We start from the raw sequence: 20,280 nt of genomic DNA, 5'->3' as shown, positions 1-20,280 counted from the left end.
TTGACATTAATTCGTATTGTAAAATGAATATGACGACTGGAGATACTTGCATGAATATGATTTCAACAACCTGGGTTCAGTTAGATTAGGTTTGGTTAAGTGAGGTTAGGCTGGTTTACGTTAGTTTATGTTAGGCTTTTAACCCATTTCTGATATTTATAACAAACTTTAAGCTAACCTAACTTAAACTAACCTAAACTAACATAACCTAACCTAACCTATCTCTAACTTTTACCATCATAGCTTGCAGAGGAGTGAAAAAGCTTCACGGGTGAAAAACCGGTTCACAACATTCCCCGTTGAATGTCGACATTAACCAGATTTCGAGCATTCATGGTAACATATATATGCATAAAATTAACTGCAATTAACTGGACCTTAGTGCATATGCACTAAGGTCCTTGCATCAGTCCAGAAATGTGTTGCTGTAGCCGAGTTCGAACTCCAGGTCCCATATTACCAAGATAAGATCAAACCCACAACGCCACTAAATGAATTACCATCCATATAATGCTAGATCTCCTTTTTACTTATTTTTTATTTTACGTACTTTAAATTTTTGCCACTGTTAATCGTTTTTTTTTTCATTTCCTGTAAAAGTAAAAGGAGAGGTGGAGAGAGAGGGAGAAGAGAGAGACAAAGAGAGGGAGAGTGAGAGAGCGAGAGAGAGAGAGAGAGAACTAATATAAAATGCTGGTAAACAGGCCTTCTTAAAGTTTCAAACTCTTCCAGGAGAAAAACTTGTGATAACCCCTGCTCTACCCCCCCCCCAACAAAATAGAAAAAAAAGCTTTGGTTGAGTGAAATTTTTACAGAGAAGCTAGAATTCATACTTTTAAAGAGTTGAATGATGGCACTCGTTCGGCCAGTTTCGGCCAAATTTTTTCTTGAAAGAAATTGTCATCTACATCTAAATTATCAGTAGGCGGTTCTTCATGTTCTTCAGGGGAGGAGCCAACTAGATAATGACCAGCCATTCCTTCCCTCCTAAAAATAAAAACTGAATCAGCCTAACTCGTTATAATTCCTGCTATATATACATAGATAAAATCCACACATTACGAATAGAGTAAGCATTCGTTTGGCGTAAAACAAGGTTAAAAATATTACAAAATTGTACGATAATGTTTCCATAGCGGCCTCTTTAGGTAATTAAATAAAAAAAACAAGTTTTTTAAACTGAAAGTAAGGAACGACGTTAAAACTTAAAACGAACAGAAATTATTCCGTATATGAAGGTGGCTGTCCCCTCCTCAACGCCTCGCTCTTTACGCTAAAGTTTTTTTATTGTTTAAAAAAATTGAGTTGTGAGAAAGTCAAACTTTAGCGTAAAGAGCGAGGCGTTGAGGAGGGGACAGCCCCTTCATATACGGAATAATTTCTGTTCGTTTTAAGTTTTAACGTCGTTCCTTACTTTCAGTTTAAAAAACTTGTTTTTTTATTTAATTTTTGAACGTTTTTGAATTAATGCAGGTTTTGATTTTGGCTCACCGTACATGAATAATTAAAACAAAATTTGCATATTATATTTGGTTAAATGGCTTTCTCAAAACTTGTTTAATTTTATTTACGAACGTTTTTATTAGTAATAAATATATGTAACTTAGAATTAACTTACGTAACGAAATTCTATATTCATAAATTTTTAACACGTATGTTAGGGGGTTCGCCCCCTAGTCAATAACCTGCTCGTTAAACTATAGTTCGAATTTTTTTTCCAGTTCTTTAAAAATGACCTCTTAAAATCAGTTGATCAGTTGAAAAACTTGTTTTTTTTTATTTAATTCCTGATCTTTTTCTTTAATAATGCTGGGAAATCCGGCGCCCCCTTCATAGCAATGTCCCTTCCCCCATGAAAACTTCCTTCATGGAAAGATCCTTCCATATAGCCCCTGACCCTCTCCTTCCCCCACCTACCAGAAAAAATTTCCTCTGAAAAAGTCTGTATACTTCCCAATAACCAATGCTATCTGTTAACAATGAGTAAAGTTCATAACTTTCAGCCCACCCACTGGAGAATTTAGGGGAATAAGTCATCCTAAAACGACATATTTATCATATTTCTGACTACGTTAAACAAAGTTGCTATTACCAAATTTTGATCAGGTGATTGTGGGAAAAAATGAGTGTGGCATGGGGTCTAGTTGCCCCCCATTTTTCGATTACATTAAAAAATAACCAAAGCTCTTGACTTACTTTTCAATGAACCCACCGACAATATTTTAGTACCACTGTGTCGATACGATCCCTCTGGGAAAAAAAACAAACAACAAACAAATAAACAAACAAACAAACAAACAAACAAATAAACACGCATCCGTGATCTTTCTTCTGGCAAAAAATGGAAAATTCCACATTTTTGTAGATAGGAGCTTGAAACCTCTACAGTAGGGTTCTCTGATACGCTGAATATGATGGTGTGATTTTCATTAAGGTTCTATAACTTTTAGGGGTCTTTCCCCCTTTTTTCGAAAATCAGCCAAATTTTCTCAGGCACGTAACTTTTGATGGGTACGATTAAACTTAATGAAACTTATATATTTGAAATCAGGATTAAAATCTGATTCTTTTGATGTATCTATTGGTATCAAAATCACGTTTTTTAGAGTTTCGGTTACCATTGAGCCGGGTCGCTCCTTACTTACAGTTCGTTACCACGAACTGTTTGACTTAAACCATAGAGAGTTATAAAGACCTCTGTTTCTGTTTTATGATGACGGAGAGAGAACGGATAAACACTATCTAAAGTTGTGCATTGGTTTTTGCTTGGTAAAATTTAGTTTGTTTTACAAGTAATTACCCTGGCGTTTGCTATGTAGGGTAGTTTTTGACATTTTACTGACGAAGTGGCGAAAATAAGAAACTCCTTCTTCGTGCAATTTGCAGGAAAGGGAAACGAATACTTTCGATATTACATAAATACTTCTTCCTGGGCCATAACGTCTAGGGCAAAGGCCTGTTTAGGCAAGGAGTAAACTGTTCTGAAGTTACTAGCTTGTGTCAGTCTATATCCTTAGAGCAAACAGACATTCACTGTCAAGGATATAAGATCATAACGCCTACATCGTACAGATCTTCCTTGCTGAGGATGATAGGTTGCAATTCCTGGGCCATAGATTCTAGGGCAAGGGCCTGTCCAGGACTTGTGTTTCGGGGAGGCGTCTATTCTTTTTCGGTGGGTGAGGTAAAGGCGGGGGGGGGGAGGGTAAAAAATTACAAAACGCATCAACAATTTGTTTATACGCATTTATGATATTTTTTACAAGTCGGACAAAAATTTCGGAGGAGGCCTTCAAACCCAGTAACCCCCCTCCCTTGTGTATGGCCTAGCTTCGGGGAGTACAGAATTTTTCCGCAAGAGAATAAACTGTACTGGAGATTTTCGTCGTGATCATCCCCATCGACGAATTACTATGGTCATAATGTTTAGGATGTAAACAGCTTCACTGCTAAGGACATAAGATTATAGCACCTAAGGCGAACAAACCTTTACTACAGAGGACATAAGGTCCTCTGTAGTATATGTAGTCTTAGATAACTCGAGTGCAGAATTTTTCTGGCAAATGGTAAACTGTACCGGATTTTAACTAAGATGAGCCCAAGTAACAAATGACTTTGGTCACAGTGCCTAAGGCACCAAGCTCCACACTGCTATGGGCAAAATGGTCATAATTCCTAAGAGGTATAGGTCTTCACTATTAAGGACATAAGGTCATAATGCATGGAACAGGAGACAAGGTCTTTCTTGCAGAGTCAATTGTATGTGTCTCAAAATCACCAAGCTCCACACTGCTATGGGCAAAATGGTCATCAAACAGTTCGTGGTAACGAAGTGTAAGTAAGGAGCGACCCGGCTCAATGGTAACCGAAACTCTAGAAAACGGGTTTTTGATACCAATAGATACATCAAAAGAATCAGATTTCAATTCTGATTTCAAATATATAACTTTTATCTAGTTTAGTGCTAAACATCAAAAGTTACGAGCCTGAGAAAATTTGGCTGATTGTCGAAAAAAGGGAAAAAGACCCCCTAAAAATTATACAATCTAAATGAAAATTACACCATCAGATACAGCGCATCAGAAAACCAAACTTTCGAAGTTTCACGTTACTATATACAAAAATGTGGAATTATACATTTTTCGCCAAAAGAAAGATCACGAATGCGTGTTTATTTGTTTGTTTGTTTTTTGTTTTTTTTTTCCCAGGGGTGATCGTATCGACCCAGTCGTCCTAGAATATCGTGGGAGGGCTCATTGGAGCGGAAATTAAAAGTTCTAGTGCCCTTTTTAAGTGACCAAAAAAAATGGAGGGCAACTAGGCCCCCTCCCACGCTTATGTTTTTCCCAAAGTCACCCGATCAAAATTTTGAGATAGCCATTTTGTTCAGCATGGTCGAAAATATGATAAATAAGTCTTTTAGGATGACTTAATCCCCCGATGTTCCCAGTGGGTGGGATAAATTTTTTTAACTTAACCAATTTTTAAAATATTGTTTGGTTTTTTCGTATTTATACATATGTTTTCTGTTGTTTTTTTTGCTGGTAGTGGGAGGGATGGGTGGGTCGGGGGTTATGTTGGAGGATCTGTTCATGAAGGAAGTTTTAATGGGGGGAGGGAAATTGCCATGAAGGGGGCGCCGGACTTGCCAGCTTTATTTATTGGTTAATGGGACGTATACAACCATTTTCAGGAAGGATGTTTTCTGGAGGGGGGGGGGGGCTCGAGGTGGGGATTAATCTGGATAAAATTTCCAGGGCTGATTTTTCGTTTTGGTAATGGATATTTATATGAAGGGGGAGCCTGATTTCCAAGCATTATTTAAGAAACATTCAGAAATTAAATTAAAAAAAATAAGTTTTTTCAACTGAAATGTAAGAAGGAATATTAGAACTTAAAACGAACAGAAATTAGAACGTATGTGAGGGGGTTCTCCCCCAAGTCAATACCTCACTCTTTACGCTACAGTTTTTTTTAGTGCTTTCAAAAGAGCTATCTATTCTAATTAAACGGCCTTTGTGATTCAGGGGTTTGTGAATCAAAATTTTTTTTAACTTTTAACGTAAAGAGCGTGGTATTGACTAAGGGGAGAACCCCTTCATATAAGTAATAACATATACGTAATAAAAAAAAACAATAAAAAAAACAAGCGATACGGCTCAATAGTAATCGAAAATTTTAAAACAAAATTTTGATGTCAATAAATGTATCAAAAGAATGTGTTTATAATGCTGATCCTAAATATATAAATTTTATTAAGTTTAGTATTACTCATCAAAGGCTACGAGCCTGAGAAAATTTACTCGAATTTTTAAAGAGGGGGAAACATCCCCTACAAGTGAAAGAATTTTAATGAAAATCACACCGTCAGATTCAGCGTATCAGAAAACAATATTACATAGGTTTCAAGCTCATATCTGCAAAAATCTGCAACTTTGTATTTTTTGCCAGAAGAAAAATATACGAATATAGAAGTTAGTTACGTAAGTTAATTTGTAAAGACATCCATTTAGCAAAAGAAAAGTAAAATTTTTATGCAAATAAAAGCTGCATTAACTAAAAAACGATCAGAAATTAAATAAAAAAAACAAGTTTTTTAAACTGAAAATAAGGAGTGACATTAAAACTTAAAACAAGCATAAATTATTCCGTATATGAAAAGGGCTGTCCCCTTCTCATCGCTTCGCTCTTCACGCTAAAGTTTGTCTCCCAGCTTTATTTTTTAAAACAATAAAAAACTTTAGCGTAAACAGCGAGGCATTGAAGAAGGGACTGCCCCTTTCATATGCGGAATAATTTCCTCTTGTTTTAAGTTTTGATGTCACTCCCTACTTTCAGTTTAAAAAAACTTGTTTTTTTATTTAATAATTCCTAAGAGGTATAGGTCTTCACTATTAAGGACATAAGGTCATAATGCATGGAACAGGAGACAAGGTCTTTCTTGCAGAGTCAATTGTATGTGTCTCAAAATCATCTTGCATGTCAGGTACTTGATAACATTGTTTGCCCAAGAACTGCTGTTTCCCCTCAACAACGCTACTCTGCAGCAGAATACGTTTCATCAATTGAGCCATTCTAAAGATAAAAGCCTATAACGTTACCTTTCTTGCCAATACTGAAAACCTTTGTCAAGCAACGCTCAGAGGAACTTATGTCAACAACATAGAAGACGTCATACTCAACGTCAGTCCAGAATTCAGGCACTTGCCTCCAGCTTGACGATTTGACGACTGAAATCTCGTATTATCGACTTAAGATTATTGATGACATTACCATCTGCCGAACAAATGCCCTTAGAATGATAACACAGTGATCTAACACCAGGTACTGTCCCTAAAATGTTAAAAAGTGAGAACGTCTCTCTTTACATTGATTCAAACTGATGAAGCTTTCGAAATCAATCAATAAGTTCTAACAGTATATTTCAAACATCCTTCCAGTACTCAAACATGACACTCACGAGAGTGGATAATATCTTGGGAGGCTTAAGATATTAGGAATGAGTTGAGGTCGTCATCTCTGGATAGTGATTTCCCGTTATTGGCATACTTTATCGACCTCGTCATTGAATGAGACGATACTGGGATAAAAGCTGGCAGTTCCTCAACTTTCGTTCGACACACCAAAAACAAATGAGAATGCGATTCACGGGGAGCTAACGATGCTTTTGTTGACTTATTCAAAGGAAACCAGAGAATGAAGAAAAACGGCTCTTTCATTTCCAGCAACAAAGCGAAAACTTGAAAAACAAAAAAAAGGTCGTAACTTCGATTTAGCACCGAGGACTGGAGGAAGAATACAGTCGAAAACTTGATGACCTGATTTTGGTACATATTCAAAATCTGCTTCTCGTAGGAAATCAACTGCCTCAATTTATGAAAAATTTAATAGCATTGCACGCAAAAAAATTGTTTTGAACATCATCAGAGGGGTGCCGCCGGACTTTAATAAAACAGTCCTTCCCTTCTAGTGCACAACCCGATCAACGAGTCAAATATTCAATTGCCTATTTTAAAATCAGGGATCCGTAATGCCGTAATGCTAAATAAAGGCGTAATAAGTCCAAACTCTAACCGTTTTCTGGATTTTACAGTTGGATTTTTTTTTCCAAAAAGACAGAAGATGGAGACACGAGCTGGCACCCAAAAGAACACTTATCTTATCTAAAACAGTACTGGAAGTGATGATCTTCAAAGTAGAGAACAAAGCTACAATTTTAGCTTCAATACAGGGATTAAATTGGGCGACACCAATACCAAATACACGCTTATACAGACGACTGATTTTTGCAAAAATGTCAAAACTGGGTAGCAAAGAATAACTTGACAACCATGGTAATTCTTCTGTGTAGATTGGACTCTATAAAGCAACTGATGAAGTTTACTGGATCCATCAATGCGTTTTCACGAATAATTCCTTTTATAAGACTGTATCTCAGGACATGGGCGCCCATAAGCTGAATTCCAGGGGGGCAAAACTCATCTAATTGGCACTATTAATGCTATATAATAGAAATGTCAGACCAAAAAGATAAAAATAAGGCAGCATCATTCAGCCAGGGGGGGGGGGGGGGGGGAGCCCCCTCCCCTGCTCCCCCGTTTGGGCGCCCATGTCTCAGGATATGTTAGTATCTCACGCCCTTGTTATCATACCGGTCATGGGACTGCATGGATATACATACTCCAACTGCAACAGAGGTGAAAGAGGCTTTAAACCATGGCCGATTGAACTACGATTGGTTGAGTTACGGCTTCCCTGGCAAACCTCCTATTTTGATCGGGTGACTTTGGGAAAAAGTGAGCATGGGAGGGGGCCTAGTTGCCCTCCAATTTTTTGTCACTTAAAAAAGGCAGTACAATTTTTAATTTCCCTCCGAATGAGCCCGCTGACAATATTCTAGGACCACAGGGTCGACCTCGTCCTGTATTCAAAAGCCAAAATGTTCTTGCAAAAAGCGGCTTATGAGGAATGTATCAGCCAGCCAAACTGAACTTTCCTTTGAAAACTTTGCCTTTGGGTAAGGATTTAGTCATTTTGAATCAGCCTATACTACCCCCTTATTCCAATACATGAATACCTATAGTGGGCTGATCTATGACACATAAAAAGATGATAGCCCATTCCCAACAAAACCGTAGAATGATGACTTACCCGGAGCTTGCTTTCTAATACTGGATCAACGAAAATCGCAATAAAGTGGCACTTAGTTTGCTCGCAATTATAATTGCTTGTGTAATTTTGCTCGCAATCTGCTCGATCCAAATTCTAAAAAACATAGTAGCAGACCAACATAGTATTATCATAACTAGTATCAACATCAAGTATTATAGGGGTTAAGCAAGGCTGTAGTTTATCTCCTAGGCTATTTTCTTTATTTATAAATGATATAGAGGATTATTTTAGGAGTAGGGCACCACCATGTATTGAGTTATCGTGTAAATCTTTGCTCTCCTTTTTGTGGATGATATAGCGTTGGTTGCAAAAAGTGGCAAAGAGCTGCAAAGATTGTTAGATCTGTTAGACCCATGATTATTTAGTTGAGAAGAAGTTAACTTCAAATATTGATAAGTCGTAGCGGTAGTGGTATTTGGAGAAAAAGGGGGACAAAGGGAAATTTTGCATATGAATGGTAGTGAGTTAGGGATTGAAAAGGAGTTTGTGTATTTAGGGTGTAAGGTTATATCTAAAGGAAGATTGAGTAGTCGTGTTGATCTAATGGAGAGAAGAGGACTTAGGGCGATGTGGAGTGTGTTAAGAAGTAGTTTAAGAAAGATAGGCCTAAGTTATATTAAATTAATGAAGAGGATTTTTGATAGTAGGCTAAGATAAGACCAGTATTTAGTTATGGGTGTGAAATTTGGGGATTTGAAAAGGGGGCTAAGTTTGAGAGGATCCAGTTAAGTTTTTTTAAGAGATTGATAGGTCTAAGTGATAAGTTTAATGAGTCAGTTTTGAGGGGTGATTTGGGGTTGAGGAGTGAAAGAGTTATAAGGCTAGTCAGTATGATTAGGTATTGGGAAAATTTAGTATCCCTTCCAGAGGAGAGGATACTAAAAGCAGCTTATCAAGAATCTTTGAGAGATAGGAGGAAAGGTTCTTGGGCTACCCAAGTTAAACATGTTTTGAAAAGTTCTGGAGAAGCTAGGCTGTGGAAGGGGGGGGGGGCGATTTAGGGGTAGAAAGGGGGATGGAAGCAAGTTAAGTTTATTTTAGTGGAAGCAAATCAAGTTAAGTTTATTTGAGAGAACCAGGAGATACATAAATGGCAATGTGATATATCCTCTTCACCTTCTCAATCTCTGTATGCTAGTATTAAGGACCTACGGGGGGGGGGAGGAAGCGTATTTTAAGGCGGGCTCAGTAGGGCGAAACTAAAGTGGGGAATATCGGCAAGGGAAAAATTTATAGACTTTGGAGACAGGAAAATATATTTGAGGAAGTTTAGGTCGAAGGCTGGTCCCTATTTTTGTCCGATGTGTGGGGACGAAAATCATGATTTAATTCATTTTTTTATGTTTATGTAAGGAGTTAAGAGGTTTGAGAGAGGAAATTTTTCCGGGGAGGGGGGAAATAAATTTTTCCGGAATGGGGGGTAATATATTAAGAGATACAATTTTTTCTGAGATAAAGAATTTGGGAAGGTTTATTGCACTGGGCATGGAGATTAGAGATAATTTTCTTTAGATTTATTTTTATTTTGGTTTTGTTTATAATAAGGGTGTTTTTATTTATTATTTTTGAATTGTATTGTGTATTAACCGTGGCCCAGTAGGGCTTTTAGTGTTAATAAATCATATCATATCATGAATAAAATAACTGCCAAGACCTATTTGTACCAAATGTATAATCACAAGTTACTTGGTGTTTTCCAAAACTTGAGATGTCTATGTCCCTTAGCCTTTATTTTCGATTCCCTGAGGAGCATTAGTTGGTTTCTCAAGACCCCCATCCGCCTCATCCGCTCAAGAAACATCCAGACCCAGTCTTGTCAAGAAGCTGTTTAATACTGAAAAGGGTTGCCACTCATGGTTTTTTTGGTCCCACTTTGGGTGGCAAAATAGTGTCAATTTCGTATAAAAAGTGTCATTCGAAAAATTTTCGCGTCATTTTCGCGTTGGTACCAACAAGCTTTTCAAATTGAAAACATTGGCCAATTCGCTTGGAATCACCTCTGTGCAGTTTTCCGCATCTTTTAATTTTAAACATCAAAAGTCCGCTCTAATGCCATCCATAAACTACAAAATACTAATATTGATTTTACTTAGACCGTGCTGATTCTCTTCTTTGCGCAGCACTTCCACTCTTGTCAACATTCCAGCTCTCCCCTAAAAACTTGCTAAAGCGCAAATGGTGCTTACTGTATAAAATGGGAACTCGCCCCACAGAGTACTTATTTCTCTGTTTTGTTCCACAGTTCATATAATTATACAGTATGATCATTCCCTATCTCACCCATTATAAAAACACGGAACGGCGTGCAAGTGCTCCAGAGAACCTAGAAACATAAGTGGCGTCACATCTTTTCACGAGTAGACAAGTCAGACACGAAACAATAGGAAACAAGTGGGAACCCCCTATTACGAATAATGCACTTTACGCAAAACAATCGGAAACAGCCCAGTCTTGGGGCTGTTTTGGGGCTGTTTCCCAGTCTTGGGAAACATCTGTTCTGAGTAGTCTTTGCTCATAGCGCGAAAAAGGAAAGAAAAGAGAAAAAGCCATCCGAGTTTTTTTTTTTTTTTTTTTTGAGGAAACGGAAAAAACGGAGAACAATACTCGTCTACATTGAAAGTTGTTCATCCAGTTTTTCCACACAATGGACTATCTGGATTATTACAGTACGTTTGGGTGCTTGAAACTTTTCTCTGAAAATACTGAACAGAATGCCGCGAACATAGATTGCAACTATTGATGACCCTATGATAGATTAAATTAAAAAAAAAAAAAAGTTTTTTCAACTGAAAGTAAGGAGCAACATTAAAACTTAAAACGAACAGAAATCATTACGTGTATGAGGAGGTTCGCCCCCTAGTCAATAACTCGCTCTTTACACTGAAGTTCGAATTTTGTTTCAATTCTTTAAGAATGACTCCTGAATCAAAAAGGCCGTTTAACTAAAAAGATAGCTCTTTTGAAAGTACTTAAAAAAAAATATAGCGTAAAGAGCGAGGTATTGACTAGGGGGCGAACCCCCTGATATACGTAATAATTTCTGTTCGTTTCCAGTTTTAATGTTGCTCCTTACTTTCAGTTGAAAAAACTTGTTTTTTTAATTTAATTTCTGATCGTTTTTTAAATAATGCTGAGAAATCCGGCATCCCCTTCACAAAAATGTCCCTTCCCCCATGAAAACATCCTCCACGGAAAGATCTTCCCACGTAGGCCACTCCTCCAACCCCCTGCCACCAGAAAAAATCCCTCCTGAAAACGTCTGTATACTTCCCAATAACCAATACTATATGTAATATGTAAACGATCGGCAAAGTTCATAACTTGTAGCCCTTCCTCCCGGGGACTGTGGGGGATTAAGTCATCCTCATAGACATATTTATTAGCTTTTCGACTATGTTGAACAAAATGGCTATCTCAAAATTTTGATAGGGTGACTTTTGGGGGAAAATGAGCCTGGAAGGGGGCCTAGTGGCCCTCAATTTTTTTGGTCACTTAAAAAGCGCACTAGAGCTTTTAATTTCCGTTCGAATACGCCCTCTCGCGATATTCTAGGACCACTGGATCGATATGACCACCTCTTGAAATAAAAAGAACAAATGAACACGCATCTGTGATCTTTCTTCTGGCAAAAAATTCAAAATTCCACATTTTTGCATATAGGAGCTTGAAACCTCTTCAGTTTGGTTTCTCTGATACGCTGAATCTGATGGTTTTGATTTTTATTAAAATTCTACCACTTTTAGGGGGTGTTTCTCCCTTTCTTTGAAAATAAGGCAATTTATTTTTTTAACTTTTGATGGGTATAACTAAACTTGATGAAAACTATATATTTGAAATCAGCATAAAAATTCGATCCTTTTGATGTATCTACTAGTATCAAAATTCCGTTTTTTTAGAGTTTCGGTGTCACGTTTCCCAAAAAGTGCCACTTAAAAAAAAGTGCCAAAAAGGGACACAAAAGTGTCAACGGTGGCAACCCTGATACTGAACGACCAATGTTTTCTTGAGGTTTAGTTTTACCAGGATTCCCTGGAGTTTTCTCAAATCCCCTCAGTTTTAGCTGCATTCCCTGAATACAGTTCTTCTTATTTTTTTTCTTTCAGTATAGCGGAATGTTCAACAAAGAATACACCATTTGGGCTCATGTTCTACGTTAAGACACCAAAGGTCCGCTTCTAAAACTGGAATTGTACGGACTCTAGGGATTTAGACAAACTCGTACCTCGCAAACTCGTACCTGCGTTCATCAATATAATATAGGGAGAATCTTGCTAATGGTAATCTTGACACACCTAGATCAAACAGTTCGTAGTAACGAACTGTAAGTAAGGAGCGATCCTGCTCAATAGTAACCGAAACTCTAAAAAATGGAGTTTCGATACCAATAGATATATCAAAAGAATCAAATTTTTATGCTGAGTTCAACTATTTAAGTTTCATCAAGTTTAATTTTACCTATCAAAAGTTACGCACCTGGGAAAATTTGCATTATTTTCTAAAAAAGGGGAAACACCCCCTAAAAGTCATAGAACCTTAATGAAAATCAGACCATCAGATTCAGCATATCAGAGAACCTAATTAAGTGGTGTCAAGCTCCTATCTACAAAAATGTGAAATTGTGTACTTTTTGCTTTACGAAAGATCACAGATGCGTGTTTATTTGTTTGTTGTTGTTTTTTTCAGGGGTTATCGTATCGACCCAGTGGTCCTAGAATACCGAGGGAGGGCTCATTCAAACAGAAATTAAAAGTTCTAGTGTCTTTTTTAAGTGACCAAAAAAAAATTGGAGTGCAACTAGGCCCCCTCCCACGCTCATTTTTTTCCAAAGTGACCGGATCAAAATTTTGAGAGAGCCCTTTTGTTCAGCATGGTCGAGCAATATAATAAGTATGTCTTTGAGGATGATTAATCCCCCACAGTCCCCGGGGGAAGGGCTGCAAGTTATGAACTTTGCCCAATGTGTACATATAGTATTGGTTAATGGGAAGTATACAGACGTTTTCACTGGGGATTTTTTCTGGTAGTGGGGGAGGGGAAGGGTCAGGGGTAACGTGGTAGGATCTTTCCATGGAGGAAGTTTTTATGGGGGAAGGGAAGTTGCTATGAAGGGGCACCGGATTTCCCAACATTATTTAATAAAAAAACGACCAGAAATTAAATAAAAAAAACAAGTTTTTCAACTGAAAGTAAGGAGCAACATCAAAACTTACAACGAACAGAAATTAAAACCTCACTCTTTACGCTGAAGTTCTTTTAGTACTTTCATAAGAGTTATTTATTCGAACTAACGGCCTTTGTGATTAAGGGGTTATTCGTAGAGAATTGAAACAATATTTGAACTTTAGCGTAAAGAGCGAGGTATTGACTAGGGTGCGAACCCCCTAATATACATAATAAAAACATACGAATATAGAAGTTCGTTACGTAAGTTAATTCGTAAGTTACGTATATTTATTACTAACATAAACGTTCGTAAATAAAATTAAACAACTTTCGAGAAAGCCATTTAACCAAAAAAAAAGGTAAAACGAATATGCAAATTTTGTTTTAGTTATCCAGTACGGTGAGCCAAATTCAAAACCTGCATTAATTTAAAAACGTTCAGAAATTAAATAAAAAAAGTCTTTTTAACCAAAAGTAAGGAGCGACATTAAAACTTGAAACGAACAGATATTATTCCGTATATGAAAGGGGCTGTCCCTTCCTCAATGCCTCGCTCTTCACGCTAAAGTATCACAACTTTATTTTTTTAAACAATAAAAAACTAGCGTAAAGAGCGAGGCATTGAGGAGGGGACAGTCCCTTTCATATACGGAATAATTTCTGTTCGTTTGAAGTTTTAATGTCGCTCTTTACTTTCATTTAAAAAAAACTTGATTTTTTATTGAACCATACTAACGTTCTTCCAGTCAGTGTTGTCAGTTGCTTGGTCTAAAGTTGCGCAACCTAAAAGTGAGAATGCGCCGAAAGCTCCATTTTTCTAGTGAAAATGCGCCGAATGAAAGATTCTCCCCCTCAAAAAATGCACCAATTTGAAAAATTTAATGAACAACCGCCTCCAAAAAGCGCCAAAATGGCACAAATTCCCCCATCTGGCCACTCTTTTCCACCAAATATGGTTGCCTACTTCACGCTGGGGCTCCCTAAAATTACATGGCATCATTCCATATGATACAAGATGTGAATTTTAGCAGAGGCAATGCCACGACTGGTTGTATGGCTTGCTTATAAAGCATCCTCGTCCAATGAGCAATCGCTATCTTTAACGGCAAGATGTGGTTTGCCGTCGCATATAGATGCTCAGCTTAGATAAATCCTGCTTAGAACCGTTCAGTATTTCTAAAACCAACTTATTCATTTTAATATTGGCTAGACAAAGCTCTGCTTCAAAAATTGTCACAAAAAGGAATCAACAATAACGATCATTGGAAGTGATTAACTTAATTATGGTTTTAAATATATGCAAATAAACCTATAATGTCAAACGGTATAATTACCTGAAATATACACCTGATGGGTCTACAACAAGAGGGCAGTCAAGTCCAGGGCCATCTTGGGAATGGACGCAGTACACATATCGTTTCCTGTAATTTTATAAGGAAATAAAACCACTTCATAAGAAAAATATAAGCAAACATACACATCCATAGTAGATACCTATATATAACTCGTGACCCCACCACGTGGTTTATGGTTTTCTCACTGAGAATGAAAAAACAGGAATTTTCTCACTTGGAAAAACAGGAATTTTCTCACATTTATTTCTGTTTGTAGGAATGATTATGTGTTGGTCGATTTATATGATGTTTTTCTCGGATGTCAACATCAAATTATGGATGATTTATGGTGTTTGTCAGTGTGAATTTGAAAAACAGGAACTTTCTCACATTTATGTCTGTTTCTATGGTTTTTGTCAGTGAGAATGAAAAAACAGGAACTTTGTCACATTTATGGATGTCAACAGCAATTTATGTTCCTGTTTTATGTCTGTTCGTTGTCAGAGAGAATGGACATGCTCGAGGCGAATGTTATGAGATTGTTTGGCGAACCTAACCTGGGAACTTGATTTACATAATCGCTAGGGGGAATTATTGATTCACGAAGGGGAAATTAAGAAACACTAAGGCTTCTTTAATCTTAGGTCTGAGGGATAAACGTTCTTTAGGTCAGAGAGAAAAATTAATATTCTATTTTTAAATAGGGTTTCATTGATCTTGAGTGTCAGGAATTATAAATGACATCACTTGTTATCTTGGAATTATGCGGGAGTCTAAAGAGATAGAAATTCTATTTTTAAATACGGCTTCACGGAGCTTTAAGTCGGAGAGATAAATTGATATTCTAACGAAACACTAATAGTTTAGCTAGGAAAATTTATGAGATGAAGAGATTAACGTAGGAAAGGGTTTCCTAGAAATTTGAAATACGTTGGCGCAGAGATGCCAAACAAAAGGAACACGCTGAAATTACGTTTAGGGATTATTTGGGCGAAACCGTTTTATCCATTTTATGGGATTATTTCGGCGAAACAGTTAGAGACATTTTGAAAGAAGATTTTAGGAAAGGTTTTAGAAGAGAATTTGAGGGTGAAACTTTGTGGTCGTTATAATACACAAGTTCCATTTGAACAGTGTTGTGAGGTCCTCTACCCTAATCCCAAAGGGTTCCGATCTCCAACCCCAACCCCGATGGAAGCCCCTGGTACCCGAAGGTCCCCCAAGCTCCCAAAGAGCCCCAGCCCCCCAAACGCCCTCATCAGACCCTCAAAGGCCCTCCCCTGGTCCTCAAAGGGCCCCCGGACCCCCAAAGGGCACCCCGGACCCCAGAGGCCCTCCCCCCGGTCCTCAAAGGTCCCCCGGGCCCGAGAAGCGCCACGGGGCAGGAATGCGCCGCATGGGGATGCGCCACAGGGGATGCGCCGCGGGTCAGAGAAAGCGCCGCAGGGGATGCGCCGCAGGGAGGCACCGCAGGGATGCGCCGCGGGGAAGCGCCGCAGGGATGCGCCGCAGGGATGCGCCGCAGGAATGCGCCGTTTTTTGTTAGAGTTCTAGTTTACTTTAATTTTAGTTAAGAGTTTGATTTTTTAACTTTGAGTTTCAGTTAGAGTTCTTGTTTAGTTTTAGTTAAGAGTTTAGAGATTTTAGCTTAGAGTTTTTGTTGAAGTTCTAGTTTAGTTTAGTTTTAGTTAATAGTTTAGAGTTTTAGCTTAGAGTCTTATCTTAGAGTTTTTGCTAGAGTTCTAGTTTAGTTTAATTTTATTTTAGATTTTGTTGTATTAGATTTGTGTTTCAGTTTGATTTCTTTTTTAGTTTAGTTTTTGTTAAGAATTTAGAGTTTTTAGCTTAGAGTCTTAGCTTAGAGTTTTTGTTTGTGTGTGTGTGTAAGTTTTTGTGTGTTTGAGAGTTTTTTTGTGTGTGCAGATATAAATTATATTTTCCTAAAATAATATAAAATTTTCGCGTGTGTATGTGTGTGTAATAAGTTTTTGTGTGTGTGTAAGTTTTTGTGTATGTGTAAGTTTTTTGTGTTTGTGGAAGTTTTTTTGTGTATTTTATGTTTTTTGGGTGATTAAGTTTGTTAATGTGTATATAAGTTTTTTGTGTGTTTAAGGTTTTTGTGTATATGTTTTCTTGTTTTTTTATGTAAGTTTATTTGCTTTTTTAAGTTTTTGTGTGTGTGTGTATTTTTTCTTGTGTATGTAAGTTTTTTTTTGTGTGTCTTTAATTTGTTTATTTATATGTAGTTTTTGTGTGTGTGTAAGTTTTTGTGTGTGTGTGTGTAAGTTTTAGTGTGTGTGTAAGTTTTTGAGTGTGTGTAAGTTTTTATGTGTGTGTAAGTTTTAGTGTGTGTGTGTAAGTTTTTTTGTGTGTGTTATTTTTTGTGTGTGTGTAAGTGTAATTAGTTTTTGTGTGTGTGTAATTTTTTGTGTGTTTTTTATTTTTTGTGTGTGTAAGTTTTTGTGTGTGTGTTAGTTTATGTGTGTGTGTGTTAGTTTTTTTGTGTGTGTTAGTTTTTTGTGTGTGTGTTAGTTTTTGTGTGTATGTAGTTTTTTTTTAATTTTTTTTTTTTTTAAGTTTTTTTTTTTTTTTAAGTTTTTTTGTTCTTTTGTAAGTTGTTGTTTTAGTTTAAGTTTTTTTTGTTTATGTAAGTTTTTTTGTGTGTAGGTTTTTGTGTGTATGTAAGTTTTTGTGTGTATGTAAGTTTTTGTGTGTGTCTTAGTTTATGTGTGTGTTTAATTTTTTGTGTGTGTGTAAGTTTTTTTTTGTGTTTGTGTTTGTTTTTCTTTGTGTGTGTAAGTTTTTGTGTGTGTGTAAGTTTTTGTGTGTGTGTAAGTTTTTGTGTGCGTGTAAGTTTGTTTGTGTGTGGAAGTTTTGGTGTGTAAGTTTTTGTGTTTGTTTGTGTTTTTGTTTTTGTGTTTGTTTTTTTGTGTGTGTTTTTGTTTTTTTGTTTGTGTGTATGTTTGTTTTTGTGTGTGTAAGTTTTTTTGTGTGTGTAAGTTTTTGTGTGTGTGTGTAAGTTTTTGTGTGTGTTTGTGTGTGTGTGTAAGTCATTGTGTGTGTGTAAGTTTATTTGTGTGTAAGTTTTTGTGTGTGTGTAAGTTTTTGTGTGTGTGTAAGTTTTATTTGCGTGTGTAAGTTTTTGTGTGTATAAGTTTTGTGTGTGTGTTTAAGTTTTTGCGTGTGTGTAAGCGTTTGTATGTGTGTAAGTTTTTTTGTGCGTGTGTAAGTTTTTGTGTGTGTGTGTAAGTTTTTGTGTTTGTGTAAGTTTTTTTGTGTGGACTTAAATTTTTGTGTGTGTGTTTTAGTTTTTGTGTGTGTTTTAGTTTTTGTTTTTTTTTATTATTGTTTTTTTGTTAGTTTTTTTGTTTATTTATGTTTGTTTGTTTATGTTAGTTTGTGTGTGTGTAAGTTTTTTTGTGTGTGTAAGTTTTTTTGTGTGTGTAAGTTTTTATGTGTGTGTTTGTTTTTTTGTGTGTGTAATTTTTTGTGTGTGTTAGTTTTTGTTTGTGTGTGTTTAATTTTTCTTGTGTCTTTAATTGTTTGTTGGTTATCTTTTTTTTTTGTTTTGTTTTTCTTTTGTGTGTGTTTTAGTTTTTTTTTGTTCGTTTTATTTATTTTTTTTGTGTAAGTTTTTTTGTTTTTGTGTTTTTTTTTTTGTGTTTATTATTTTATTTTTTTTTTTAAGTTTTTTTGTTTTTGTTATTTTTTTTGGTTGTGTTTTGTTTGTTTGTTTGTTTTAGTTTTTTTGTGTGTGTGTATGTTTGTTTTCGTATTGGTAAGTTTTTTTGTTTGTTTCTGATTGTGTATGCTTTAGAGTTTTTGTTATCTCTTTATAGTGTGTGTTTTTTTAAGTTTTTGTGTGTGTGTAATATTTTGGGTGTGTGTGTGTAAGCTTTTGTGTGTGTGTGTGAGTTTTTGTGTGTGTACCCATATCAATTCTATTTTCCTAAAATAATATAAAAATTTCCACTTCAATTCAGATTTTTCTCAAACAGATGAAAGAATTTAAAATACTGTTCTAAATTTTTCATAGAAGATAGAAAAGTTCTAGTTCTCTTCTGAATTTTACCAAAGAACATAATTCAATTCTAATTTCTCCAGAGAAAATAAAAAGCTTCTACTTCAGTTTTAAGTACACCAAGACATGAAAAATTTAAAGTTCACTTCTAAATTTTTCCGTAGAAGATAGGAAAAGTTATAATATGATTCTGATTATTTTCCATGAAGATAAAAAGTTTCACTTTAATTCTAAATTTTCTTAAATTCAATTCCGACCTTTCTCAAAGAGATGAAAAAATTTAAACTTCTGTTCCAAATATTTCCCCGGAAGAAGAAAAGTTAAACTTCGATTCTGAATTTTCTCAATGAAAATGAAATAAGTTATTGATCAATTCTATTTTCCCAAATTAATATAAAAATTTTCCACTTCAGTTAAGATTTTTCTCAAAGAGATGAAAAAATTTTAAATACTGTTCCAAATTTTTCATAGAAGATAGAAAAGTTCAAGTTCTCTTCTGAATTTTACCAAAGAACACAATTCAATTCTAATTTCTCCAGAGAAAATAAAAAGCTTCCACAAATTATTTTCCATGAAGATAAAAAGTTTCACTTTAATTCTAAATTTTCTGAAATTCAATTCCGACCGTTCTCAAAGAGATGAAAAAATTTAAAGTTCTGTTCCAAATGTTTTCCCGGAAGACGAAAAGTTCAACTTCGATTCTGAATTTTCTCAATGAAAATTAAATAAGTTATTGATCAAATCTTTTTTACTAAAATAATATAAAATTTTACACTTCAATTAAGATTTTTCTCAAAGATATGAAAAAATTTAAAATACTGTTCCAAATTTTTCTTACAAGATAGAAAAGTTCAAGTTCTCATCTGAATTTTACAAAAGAAAAGAATTCAATTGCAATTTCTCCAGAGAAAATGAAAAGTATCCACTTGAGTTTGAAGTTGACCATGACATAAAAAATTTAAATTTCAGTTCTAAATTTTTCTGTAGAAGACAGGAAAAGTTATACTCTGATTGTGATTATTTTCCGTGAAGATGAAAAGTTTCGCTTTAATTCTAAATTTTCTTAAATTCAGTTCCGACTTTTCACATAGAGAAGAAAAAATTTAAAGTTCTGTTCCAAATTTTTCATTGAAGATAGGAAAAGTTATACTTTGATCGTGAATATTCAAGTTCTCTTCTGAATTTTACCAAAGAACATAATTCAATTCTAATTTCTCCAGAGAAAATAAAAAGCTTCCACTTCAGTTTTAAGTTCACCAAGACACAAAAAATTTAAAGTTCAGTTCTAAATTTTCCCGTAGAAGATATGAAAAGTTATACTATGATTGTGATTATTTTCTATGAAGATAAAAAGTTTCACTTTAATTCTAAATTTTCTTAAATTCAATTCCGACATTTCTCAATGAGATGAAAAAATTTAAAGTTCTGTTCCAAATATTTTCCCGGAAGAAGAAAAGTTCAACTTCGATTCTGAATTTTCACAATGAAAATGAAATAAGTTATTGATCAATTCTATTTTCCCAAAATAATATAAAAAGTTTCCACTTCAGTTCAGATTTTTCTCAAAGAGATGAAAAAATTTTAAATACT

The 20,280-nt window shown here is 35.5% G+C and overlaps 1 protein-coding gene across 1 annotated transcript in view; it reads right to left on the bottom strand.

Annotated features, from left to right (window-relative positions):
* Positions 1-20,280, bottom strand: part of LOC148942572 (FAD-dependent oxidoreductase domain-containing protein 1-like) — a 99,321-nt gene that overhangs the window by 12,958 nt on the left and 66,083 nt on the right. The window contains exons 5-6 of the mRNA XM_089102307.1: positions 14,670-14,756; positions 834-987 (exon numbers count right to left, since the gene is read on the bottom strand). Of these exons, the coding sequence (XP_088958433.1) occupies positions 834-987; positions 14,670-14,756 (241 nt within the window). The remainder of the gene's footprint in view (positions 1-833; positions 988-14,669; positions 14,757-20,280) is intronic.

This window comes from Artemia sp. Qi Xiang Cuo, chromosome 16 (genome assembly GCF_049724085.1).
Source record: "Artemia sp. Qi Xiang Cuo chromosome 16, ASM4972408v1, whole genome shotgun sequence".
Classification (NCBI taxonomy): domain Eukaryota; kingdom Metazoa; phylum Arthropoda; class Branchiopoda; order Anostraca; family Artemiidae; genus Artemia; species Artemia sp. Qi Xiang Cuo.
Note: the sequence above shows the minus strand (reverse complement) of the source record. Positions and strands in the feature narration are given on the sequence as shown.